General features: G+C 52.8%; 1 protein-coding gene across 3 annotated transcripts in view; it reads right to left on the reverse strand.

The window, feature by feature from the left end:
- Window positions 1-7,368, reverse strand: part of Gnal (G protein subunit alpha L) — a 123,049-nt gene extending 115,681 nt beyond the window's left edge. Inside the window, exon 1 of one of the 3 annotated variants that reach the window (XM_078030436.1) lies at window positions 7,350-7,368. Coding sequence is in view for 1 of the 3 variants with exons in the window: in XM_078030433.1 (XP_077886559.1) it covers window positions 6,478-6,823 (346 nt within the window). In the remaining 2 variants the exon portion in view is untranslated. Of the gene's footprint in view, window positions 1-6,477; window positions 6,839-7,349 lie in introns of those variants that run through there. The other 2 variants (XM_078030433.1, XM_078030435.1) reach the window with 2 other exon arrangements.
- Window positions 7,369-12,410: the final 5,042 nt, after the last annotated feature.

Here is a 12,410-nt window from a genome sequence, read left to right on the forward strand (position 1 = left end):
GCACTGCTGCTGTGGAAAGCTCAAAAGACAACCACCGCAGTGTTCAGCGATCCTGATTCTTGTATGTGTCCTCAAACATTAATCTCTCTGTCAAAGAGAGAGCTGCATTCCTGTGTTCACTGCATTACTCATAACAGCAAGCCACAGAAAGCACTAAATGTCCATGGGTTCATGAATGGGTGATCAAAATGTGGTATACATATGCCATGGAGTATTACACAGCATTATAAAGGAGAAAATTGTCTTGGGTGTGACATCATGGATGGATGAGCCTGGAGGACGTAATGCTAGGGACACATGCTGGTCACAGAAGGAAGATCGCTGTCTGCCTCAGTCACATGTGGAATCCACATGAGTCCAGTGCAGAAGTGGAGAATGGAATGGTGGTTTCCAGGGGTGGGAGGAAGGCAAAGCCTCAGTCACACAAGAGGAGCAGGATGTTGAGAGCTGGGTGCGACACTGTGCCTGGGGTTAACAGTGCTGAGTGACACATGTCGAGTATCTCCATGAAAGCAAACCAAGGGCAGGGGGAAACCTGCAGGTGGGGGATGTGCTTATTTCTTGGTTGTAGGATGATTTGGGGGCACACGCATGTTAAATTCATCCAATCATCCACTTTAATATGTGCAATTTTACGTATCTCAATTACAATATCAGAAAAGCTGTTAAAATTTAAACAACTTTTGGTAATGGACTTAATAATGTTTACCCTGATTAATAACTTCATAGATCTGCGTCACATGTTCCACAAAAGGGCAAGATTCGATAAGAAAATGTGGACCCTAAAGAAGAGCCAAGAGTGCAGGAGGTGGTGTCGGAAGACCCCCGCAGGCTACGTGGCTGTGCGGTGGCAGGTCCCTTGGCACGGGAGCAGGACCTGCCAGAGCCCGCCTGCCTGCCTCTGACCTGGGCTGGCAGGAGTCTGGGGTATTTAACATGGGGTGTGCCCAGCTGTGGGTTGACCCTGAGAGACCTGCTCCTCGCTGTCCTCACCCTCTGCCCCAAGACCCTGGCCACAGTGGTGCCTCGGACACTCTTGAGCTTTAGGCACAGTGGCCCATGACAAAGCATTCAGGTGCAAGGTCGCCCTGCAGGCTGGGACCACAGGTGAGGCAGGGAGGGGAAACTGTCCTCTGTGTGACTGGCCCTGTAACCCAGGGGCTGCGGTCACTGTGACCCACAGCTACAATTGGAATGTGTCCCCAGGGCCATGGTGTCCACAGGCAGGGCCTTCAGGGCCTGCCACGGGAGCAAAGCTGAGACTGTGCCCTCCATCCGGGGGGATCTCTGTGACCCAGAGCAGCACACTGTGGACCCTAAAGAAATGCGTGTGGTTGACAGATAAAGTCACCTTTGCCCCTGACACTCCAGGTGTGGACACGGTGCTCCTCCTTTTCCAGTTAAGACCCCTGCCTGAGCTTTCCCAGGACAGTTCCCTTCCTTCAAGGGGACGCGGCTTTTCAAAACGTTCGTGAACCCCAACTCGAGCACTGTGGGCCTCCCTCTCCAGGCCTCTGCTGGAGGATCAGGGGAAAGTGGCTCCGGGTCATCAAGGTGCTTACTGACGTTTCCTCAGGGCAGGAGATGGACACGGCAGGGCTGGAGAGGGTAGCCGGACCCCGAGGCTGATGACGTGGGAGGCTCCCTGACACCGTGGGCCGGGGCGTTGGGAGAGGCTCCCACACCAGCATCAGGGCCAGAGCTGGCATTCCTCCAGACAAGGCCAGAGGCAGGGCACCGGCAGGGACCAGGGCCAGCATGTGTGCTGGTCTCCGTGTCCAGCAAGGTGTCGATACCATAGAGCCAGCTGGAAGCCTCTACTGCTGGGGACAGTCACCCAGAAAGGCAGTCAGCGGGGTGTGGGTGATGCTCTTCCTATCACAGGCTGCGTCTTCTAGCTACGAACACTTCGTTCCTGCTCTGGCCAACCTACCTGGGCTCTTTTGGAGGAGGAGGTGGTGTCCGTGGCTCTGAGAAGCTTGTCAGATGACCTTCTCTCTGGCCCTGAGAGTCCTCCTCCGCATCAGCTCCCCCTTCCGGGATTCCAACCAAGTCTTTTCACCTACCTCTTTTCCTAGTAAGGAGTTTTTAGAAACAGACTTTCTAAGAGTAGTCTTAGGTTCGGAGTAAACCGGAGCAGCTGGCACAGCGGTTCCCCATCCCCATCCCTCAAGGCACTGTCACCATGTCCGGAGCTGTCCATCCGGTGCCACCCGCCGGGCTGGACTAGACACCATTCCTGCCCAGGTCTGGGCTGCGCTTCCTCTTTGCTGGGTGTTCTGTGGATCTGCACAAATTAACAAGGATGTGCATGTGGAGTAGCTCCATGGCCCCAAGTGCCCCGTGCTCTGCCTGTTCCTCCCTGGAAAGGGAACTGAAATGATGGGACAGTTTCCACCTGACTCTTGAATACAGGAGCCTGACGCTGCTCCAGTTGGCAGCACCTAATTTTCAGCCAAAGGGAGATTTCAGTTTGGAATCAACCAGAACTGACATTAGGTATGAGTGAATTACACAGGAACTAAATTATCCTAGGTGCTGGGAGATGAGGAGCAATTCTGTAGCGTTCTTTCTTCTTATTTAATTACATAGTGGTTGCCATGGTTTGCATGAGAGGCACCCCCCAAGGCACCTCTGTTAATGTGGAAATGTTCTGAGGTGAAATGACTGGACTGTGAGACCCGTGAGCGAATCAGTCCATTCAGACTAGGAAGTAGTCTAATGTGACTAATGGTGTGGTAGCTTAGGCAGGGGGTGTGGCTGGCTAGGCAGGTCCTGGGGGAGTTCTGGAGAGTGCCTCTTCCCTTGGCCCCTTCCTCCTCTCCCCCTCTCTCCCTGCTTCTGGTTGCCAGGGATAGAGCAGTGCCCTCCACCACGCCCTTCACTTGGGCCCATAGCAATGGACTTGGACCCCCGTAGACTGTACCTCTGGAACCATGAGCCAAAATAAACTCTCCCTCCTTCCTGTGGCTCTTGGCAGGTATTTTGGTTATGGCAAAGCAAGCTGAGCAACACACTGGGGAAGTCTCCTGATTGTCGCTTTCAATGTCATGAGCTGGTTTCAGGCCCTACCAGGTAGGTGTCATCCTTGAAAAGGCTTATGTCTGGAAACCTGGGAAGATGGGGTCAGCAAGGGAACTTGCTGCCTCTCCTGGTCCCATCTGAACTGCAAATCCTGTGTGCTACTGCAGGATCTCACTGTAAATTACAGACGTATGCAACAGTGTGGTGGAGGGGCTGGGTTGGGTCTATGCCTCAGTGCTACGTGGTGGACTCATCACCAGCATCAAAGCAGAGGCTACAGTGATCAGGAACTTCTTGAGCTGGAAGATGGTAGTTCCTCCCCCACCTTTACCTTCCTCTTAGGAGGAGTGCCACTAGGGCATCCTATGTACCCTCCTGAGCCACCTCTCTGTGGGCACCAGAGAGGCACTGGGGCAGCTGCTTTGTCTTCTGCAACCAAGTCCACCCAGAACAGGCACCATGGGTGTCCACGCTCACACTGTGTCAATCTTCAGCCTGCTCCTGATCCCACAAGCAGCCAAGCCGACGGATCACCTTCAGAATTATCTTCGAGCTCCTGGTTGAAACTGCTGGGCGCTCTTTTCCTCCCAAGACCTTTCCTTCCTGGTTTTCCTCCGGTGCCTCTGGATGGCTGCAGTTCCATGATCCCCTGTCCAGGCCCTTCCCTTCGGCTCTGCACATTCTTCCCCGGGTTGGAGGGCCCATCCTGGGCATCTCTCTGGCTCCACCTGAGCGTTCCTCCTGCTGCAGACCCCCAGGGACACCCAGCCCCTTCATAGATCTGCCATGGGAGCCCCACTGCAGCTGTTTCCAATGCCCAAAGCAAAGCTCCTCGTTCTCTGCTCCCTCCACACCTCTGCCTCTGAGGTTCCTTGCTGAGGAGAATGGTGGCCCCGCATTACCGCAGCCAGAAGGCAGAGAGATCCAGGTGTCCGGCCACTGCCTCGTCAGTCCCCAGGGTGTTGATCCCCCACGAGATGTGCCATCCAGCTCAGCCGTCCCCTCTCCCTCCTCCTTTCTGGCCCCGCCTACATGCCCATCCGCGTGTCTCCCGCAGGACCACTCCACTGTGCGACCTTCTGCCTCACCGTGCAGGGCTGTGACTCTTGTGCGAGCGTCGTGTGCATCACGGAGAGCATGAGTAGCACGGGGAAGAGATCCTGTTGGTACAGTTGGATGCAGGGTTTTGAGACCGGTCCACCTTCCTGAGTGTGAGCTCACAGAGATCATTCCAGCCCATTTTGCTGACTCCTTCCGCTGAGTCCTCACACTGGAATTAGTATTGGCAAGGGAGCTGAGGCTCAGAGAGGCTCATCTGGTATGTGCAGGGACTCCCAGGGGAGCAACGACCATGGGGAGAAGATTACCCGAGGACTTCACAGCCCTGAGCTTTCTAGCTGGCAGCCCTGCAGCAAGGCTCCCTCCTGGAGCCTGTGAGTGCTCTGACCCCCACGCCAGGCTCCCCACTCACTGCCAGAACCAGTAGGCAGGCGGGGCAAGGAGAAGCAAGCATCTGAGGACATCCTTGGTTGCATGTCAGGGCTCTGATTCAAACATTGTTTGCTCAGTAAATCCATCGGGAATGCCAACAAAACCAAGGACCTTTCTGTGTTCAAAACTCAAATCTACACAACACCTCACAAACAGCATCAGACAGAAGTAACAGCCCGAGTTGCAGTGTGATGTCCTTGGGTAGAGAACTGGGCACACCAGTCCTCTCATTCAAGGGCAGGTGGCAGGCTATGTTGATCACCAGCTCCACTAGGCCGGAGATAAACAATGTCCATGAGTGTGGTCATTCAAAACCTGTTCAAAGAATGGGCTGCTTAGAGCCCACAGTTCTGTTCTTCAGACACTACCTCCCACTTCTCTTTCCCAAAAAATCAGTTTACTAAATTTTTATTATATATTCATTATTTCTATGATATATAACAAATTACTAATAATGTTATATGTAACAAAATAACTAACATATAACAAAATAATAGTAATTATTATTTCATCATTATTTTGGTGCTGGGGATGGAGCCGGGGCCTGGTGGCACACTAAGTTCACAGTCTACCACAGAGCTACCCACCGTCCCAGAACTGCCTTTTATTATTTTTTAGAGATATGTTTCACTATACAGTCTCATTAAAACTCACAAGAAGAGTGAGTAAACATAATAAGACTTTTGGGGGGCCACATTCACATAATTTTCATTACAGTAAGCGGTTATAATTGCTGTTTTGTTAGTCATGCCATCAGACACATTATAAAATAAACTTTACCATAGGTGTGTATGGATAGGGAAAAGCAGGTACAGAGAGGGTCTGGTGCCTACACTGCCCCAGTTATTCATGGGACCTTGGATCAAACCCCTGCAGATAAGGCAGCACTATCATATTTATTTTGTGTTATTTATTTGAAAACAATTCCCTTTGTTTTAGAACTCAGATATTTTCCCATGACACGGCAGCAGGTTCATGTTGTTTTAATCATTCTTGCAGCAGGTGAGTCCTTCTAAATTCAATATTTATTGTTGTCTAGATTTTAAAAGTCACCTTCATTTGTAAACAGGCTTTTGACTCCAGTCATGGGATAGCTCCTTCCCCCTCGCACAGCAGGGCTAGACCCAAGTAGACGCCTTCCTTCTTGTCACTAACTTGAGATCAAAAGCCCACGTCACTTTGTCACTTTTTCCCCTTAAAGTTTAAAAGGCAACAAGTAGAGTCAAGAATTCAGGATCGCCGCCCCCCCCCCCTTATCCTATAGCAGAGCGTCCAGGAAGTGACTCTAGCCGCTAACTGGCATTGACACACCTGTGCTCCCTAACGCTGAGCTCGGCTGGGACAGAGCACCCGTCACGCAGCGGCTGAGCGCGCTCGGTCCTCCACCTGCCTGCAGCTGATGCTGGGACAGCTGTGGGATCTGGGTACGAGGAAGCGTTCCTACAGCGCCCGGGCTGCGCGGGGCGCCGAGATGCCCTGTAAGCGCCGGGGGCCGAGGCTTCGGACGCTGACGTTATTTCCCAGCAGTCCTCGAGCCACACTCGCCGGCCACTCTTCTCCAACACAGGGGTGGGAAGGAGAGCTTTGTGGTCAGGCTAAGAGGCCGTGTAACGCTTTTCCTTGCTTCTTGCCTGACGCCGGGGCAGGGCGCGGAGCGCACTGTGGGAATCAACCCGAGGACGGGAGGGAGGACGCTTCCCGGGAGGGAGGATGCTTCCCGGAGAGGCTCATTAATTACTTACAAGCGCGCAACCAGCCGGCATCGCAAAGGCGCAAAACCACCCCTGTGCATGTTCTCAGTGGCTGCAGCAAAATACTGTCCGGATAAAGCCTTTCCAGGCCAGTCTCAGCCGGCGGTCTCCCAGGCGGTCTGACCCGCCAATACCGCGTCTGCGACCGTCGCCCACCCCGAGAGGAGCCGCGCCCTGCGCCCCGCTGTGCCCGCCCGCGCGCGGGACCTACCCAGCAGCAGGAGCCGGTGCGTCTGCTGCAGGTCCCGCTTCTGCTCGCGCAGCATGCGGTCGATGCCGCGGCTCACTTTCCGCGCCTCCCGGGCGGCCTCGCGCTCCTCGGCGCGCAGCTGCTCCGGGCGCCGCCGCTTCCCCTTCGGCTTGTCCGCGCTGGGCCGCGCGCCCGCCGCGCTCTGGCCGCCGCCTCGCGGGAGTGGGGTCCCGGCCGCATCATTCCCCGCCGCCCCGGCCGGGGCCGGGTCGGGCCGCGTGTCCTCTAGCCGGGACTCGGGGTCCGCGCAGGGGGCGTCCTCTGGGTCCCCGAAGAGAATTGGCCGCAGGCTGTAGCACAGACCCATGGGGGGCGGGGGGCGGGCGCAGGGCCCGGCGCTCCAGCCGGGCGCGGGCGGAGGGCCCCGGCCCCTCACCGCGGCCGAGGGCCGTGCCGCATTGTCCGCGGGGTGCGGAGAGGCGGCCGCCTCGGCCAGAGACCGCGGGACTCGGAGCCGCGGGGCAGCCCGCTGCCGTCAACCCCGCCGCGGGCTCGCCGTCGTTACCGTAAATATCGCCCCCGGCTGACCGTAGACTTGCTCGCGCCCCGGCCCTCGCTACCGTAAATGCCGCCGCCCAGTCGGCGCGCAGCTGCGGACTGGGCCGCCGCCGCCGTGCGGCCACCGCCTGGAGCCGCGAGCGCAGCGGTCAGAAAACCAGGGCAGCTGTGGTTTCGGACGGCGGTGGATGAGCATCTACAGCCTGGCGTCTGGACGCAGCTCAGCTCAAGGTCGTTCTGCTCCCAAGTGTGACTTGCAGGGACGCATCGCCTTGTCGCTCTTTTCCTACCAGTCGTTCACCCCTCCCACTCTTGAAACCCACTTTAATACTTACATTCTTTGATCTCGACCAAAATCTCCAATGAATGCTGGAAGTCCAGGCGTCGCACTTGCAACAATCTCTACAATTTCTTAAAATACTAAAAACCCGAGCTGGGCGCGGTGGCGCTGTGATCCCAGCGGCTTGGAAAGCTGAAACAGGAGGATCAGGAGTTCAAAGCCAGTCTCAGCAATTTATTTAGTGAGGCTCTTAGCAACTCAGCGAGACTCTGGCCCTATTAAAATATTTAAAAAGGGACTGAGGATGTGGCTCAGTGGTAAGCACCCCTGGGTTCAACCCCAGTACCAATAAATAAAAAATAAAAACCAGCACATATAATTGTCATGTATTCAACATATGTGCTAAAGTGAGGACACGGAGTTACACCTCGCATTTCATTGGAGGCAGCACAGAGAGAAGGGGTGCACCACACTGGGTGTGTACTCTCTCCTTGCCTCTGCAGGTGCCGGCCCTCCAGGGTCCACCTCCCCAGGTGGGGCAAACTTCAACACATCATTCCGAGTGTCTCAGGTACGCTGGCCTTCCCAGGAGAGCTGGCAGCTGCCTTCCTCCCTGATGTCCAAAAGGTTTCCGACATGTGACTTGAGTTTCATTAGAAGGAATAGTAAAATGGAAAGGGGGGGTGGGGCTCTTAAGGGAGAGAGTGGGTCCTCTCAGAGAGAAGAACAGTGCACCCCCTCGTCCTCCACTTTTACTGGAGAGTCTCACTCAGGTCCAGCTTTTGGTGGCAGGTGACAGGGTTTCCCCCATATGCACTCCTGCCCTTGCATTTCTCCTGCAGATCCAGGTCTTTGCTCCTTTTGGCTAAGACAGGCAGGCTACAGGTCAATTGCTTTTAAGAAAGCTGGTGGGGGTCAGCACAGTGAGAAGCAAGGTGACTGCAGCATAGAATTGGCACAGACCACCTCTGGGAGAAGGCCGTGGGGTGTTTCAGGGACATCGAGTTCCCCTGGTTTTGCCCTTAGTTAGCTTTCACTTTTGAATAGCCCTCAGCAGATTTTGTGAGGGGCTTCATGTTTTAGTTGCCATGGTGATGGGCAGAGGTGACATAATTGGTGGTAAGGGAGGGTCCAGGACCTGACAGGCTGTGACCTGATCTTGAAAGAGTCCTTAAAGGAGAGTAACTATAGCTGGGGGAGGTTTTGACACCCCCCACACCCCCCAGGAGCTTGCCTGTCAGCTAAGGCTCCTGTGCTTTTCAGTCACCTCTCACCACCTTTCCCTGCTCATCTACTCGTGGCTGACCAGCTACCTAACCATAGGTGAACATTTCAAAAAGGTTTTTAAGACTCTGCTTATAACATGTGTACTTAGCCGGGTGCAGCGGTCTGCCCTGTCATCCTAGCTACTAGAGAGGCCGAGGCAGGAGGATAGCAAGTTCCATGCCAGCATGGGCAACTCAGCAAGACCCTGCCTCAAAGTAAAAAATAAAAAAGAGCTGGGGATGCAGCTCAGTGGTAGAGTGCCCTGGGGCCCACCCCAACATGCCCCTCCCCCCACACACACAAAAGAAAAAAAGGAAAGCGTGTTCTTTAATTTGGAAGACAATGACAGGGAGTCTCATAACGGATAGTTAAATACATCTGATTCGAACACTAAGGACACAGCAGATGAGGCCATCTAATGCAGCACAGTGCTGCCTACATTGTATCAGCTGACGCTTGTCTTTGATTTTTAAAGAAAGAAATTGGAGACCTGGGTTTGCCATTTTTTCTGGAGCCCTGCTGATAATACACGTGCTATGCAGTGCTTCTGACCTAGCACTACTTCACACAACTTGCCCAGATCACGGCATGCTTTAGGTCTTTGAGCAGTAGGAGGAAGGGAGACAAAAAGTTACTAGACACCGAATTTTCACTCTTCAATCAGTCTTTCATCCATTGACTCATTTGATGGGGAACAGACAGATGCCGGGTTAAGGGGAAGTCCCATAAACTGGGCCACTGTGCTGAGCCCCACATGCTTCTTCCTTTCCTTTCCCCTCTCTTCCATGTTTCCTTTCTTTTAAATAAAATGCCGTTTACCCGAAACCCTGCCTGGCTTCAGTTGACAGGACATGTCACGTTCCTCAGTGAACAGCCTGTTACCTGCAGAAGGAACACACGTTACCTCGAGGGGGGGGGGTGTACTTTTGTGACCTTTACACAGAACAGATCCTGGAACAAAGGGAGACAAGGATAATTTACTGTAACCGAAAACCTGAAAGAACAAGTTCCATTAGAACTGGTCAATGTGGGCCAAAGTGACTCCAAGTGGTCATGTGCAGTGGGAACTTCAAAGTCCAATGTCATCATGCTGTCAGTCAAAAATCAAGAGGTGGACCCAGTGGACTCTCTGGAAACTTCCATACCCAACAAAACTGGAGGGTAAGAGGGGTGCCTGCTGTCTCTCTGGAGAGCGTCCCCTTCCCCTTTCCTATCCTAATAAAACTCAGGCCTGCACTCTGAGCAACGCGACTTTAGTCTTTCTGGTCTGCTTGCAAGAATCAGGGTGAGAAAGGGCAGCAGTGCCCGCCTCAGCTCGGCAGCCGGCCTCTGCCCTGTGATGTATTCACTCGTGTTTGTCAAGCACTGACCATGTTCTAGGCATACTGGCCATTGGGGGAGGAAAAGGATATGGGTTCTTGTAGAGTTTACATACTAGTGAGGTAGAAATATGTTGAATCACAAAAACGTAGGTTAATGCATCACTGTCCATTGGGATTATACATGAGCCATGAAGACAGATGGCAGGATCTTCCAAGCAGTAAGGGAAGGTCCGATTTAAATTAGTGTGCTCGGGTGAGGTTTGTGAGACAGGAAAGGCCTTCAAAGGAAGGGGTGGCTGAGCTGAACCCTCAGGAGTTGGTAGCAATTACTTTCCTAATATAACTTAACTAGCTAAACTCTCATGTCACAAGAGAAGGAAAAGGCTTAGTTTATATATTAGAGCCAGCTGAAAAACAGGAGCAAGCAAAGCAGAGATTTTTCAAACTTAAGTTTATAAATTAAAATGTGGTCCCTTGTTGAAAAATTAAGACAGAGCAAAGCATTGAATCCAGTGCCCTGGGTAAAGTTCAGGCCACAGACCCATGAAACTGGCCTTGCTTTTGGCTGGTGATGTCAGAGAATTTGGAGCTGGGGAGTCCTACAGATATGTATACAACAGCCTCTCAAAACACTGACAGGCCACTCAACAATGTGGATAAGGGACACACTGGTGGCTAACTGAAGATAACCAAGATGGCAGGTGCTTTTCACATCAGGGAAGGCAGAGTTGGGATCTGAGTACAGCCAAGTGAACCAGTTTACAAAACAAAAGTTCACTCAATAGAGAAACACAACAGCCCTAAGGCCCTTCACTATATAATTTGTAATGTCTAAAGTCCAACAAAAAAATCACTCAACCAGCCTAGACAGGCAAAAAAAGCAATCAATATAAAGTGATGTTTAAATGGCAAAGATGTACCCATTATCAGATAAGGATTTTAAGGCAGATGTTATGTACAAATGCCTAAATATGACATATATATTTATTTGTTATAATAACCTGTATTTATATGGTATGTAAGGATTTTAAAGAAGATGCAACCACAATAAAAAGATAAAAAGGAAAATTGGAGCTCTACAAGAGAAGCAAACACAGAGTCAAACTAAAAAGTACAATAACTGAAGTAAAAACCTCACTGTAGGTGCTTAACAGCAGAGTGAAGATAGATCAAACTGATGAATCAGAAAAAAAAATCAATACAAATGATCCAATATGAAGAACAGAGAGGAAAAAAATCAATTAAGAACAATGAACAGAAGAAACTCAAAGACCTATTAGCCAACATTGTCTGGTATAACATTAGTGTAATAAGAATCCTGGAAAGAAAGGAAAATAAAATGGAAGAAATAGTGGCCTCAAATTTGGTAAAAAATGCATTAACTTATGAATTAAATAAATATTTATAAATTAAGTCAAATATGGTAAAATGCATTAACTTATAAATTAAAAAAACAAACAAACCCAAGACTGAATCAATATGCAGGACTATAGAGCTTAGGTATACACCTAGGAACATCAATTAAGTCCACAGGCCCAGGCACCCTGGTGGCACCGTGGAACGTGAAGAGAGGGCTGGGAATGTGCCTTGGCACACAGCGGCCGAGCACATGGTGACGAGTGAATAGCCTTGGCTCTTTGCCAGAGCCACCGAGGCCAAAGGCGGCAGAGTAGCACGGCCAGGTGCTGGGCACTGGCATGGCTCCAGTAGTCCACTCTCAAGATGCAGACGTCCAGCTCAGGTGAGTGGGGCCAGAGAGAGGAGCACAGGGGCAGGCGTCACCCCCAAGGCTACCCAGGATGAAGCAGGGGAGTCCTGCTTCTCCCGAGCCTTAGGGTGAAAAGTCCTGCCACCGGAGAGGCAGGCTGCCCTCCTGAGCAGAGGCCGGTGGACTCATCAAGTGGACCTAGACCTAAGTCGTCCTGAGTGTCCATGGTTGGCTGAGAGCCCACCCAGCAGCCTTGCCGAGAATGCAGAGCGGGGAGCCCAGGGGCTCTGAGAGGGCTGTGTGAACCCGCCTGGGCTTGGCCTGGACCCCACTGGGCCTGACCAGCCCGTGGAAGATGGCAATGGAGCACATTTCACCCAGGGAACCCAAGATGCAGGGGCTGGAGGGAGGCCGGCTTTCCCCAACCCGAGTCCTGCAGCTCACAGAGAAGTTGGAAGGGTGGGGTGCGGCACCTGGCCCTCAACCTGCCCAGTCGACCAGTCCAGCAACCCGCCCAGTTCAGCGCCCACTGGGTTCCCAGGACCCACCCACAGGCACCCACAAGGTCCTGGCACCAGCCTGGTCCCTGGAATCACCCTGGTACATCAGCCTTAGTACACCACCAGGTGCCTGGGCCTCCTAGGCCCATGGGGCATAGCCCAGCCTGCCAGGCCTCCACTATGCCTCCAGACCTGCCTGTCCATGGACAGCCCTGGCCTGCCTGGCCCAGGTCAGCTAGGCCCCCAGACATAACCAGCCACTTGGCCACCCAGCAGCAGCCCAGCCTGCTCCACATGCCACCTCCCTGCCAGGCCCAGCT

The sequence above is a fragment of the Ictidomys tridecemlineatus genome, chromosome 13 (genome assembly GCF_052094955.1).
Source record: "Ictidomys tridecemlineatus isolate mIctTri1 chromosome 13, mIctTri1.hap1, whole genome shotgun sequence".
Taxonomy (NCBI): Eukaryota; Metazoa; Chordata; class Mammalia; order Rodentia; family Sciuridae; genus Ictidomys; species Ictidomys tridecemlineatus.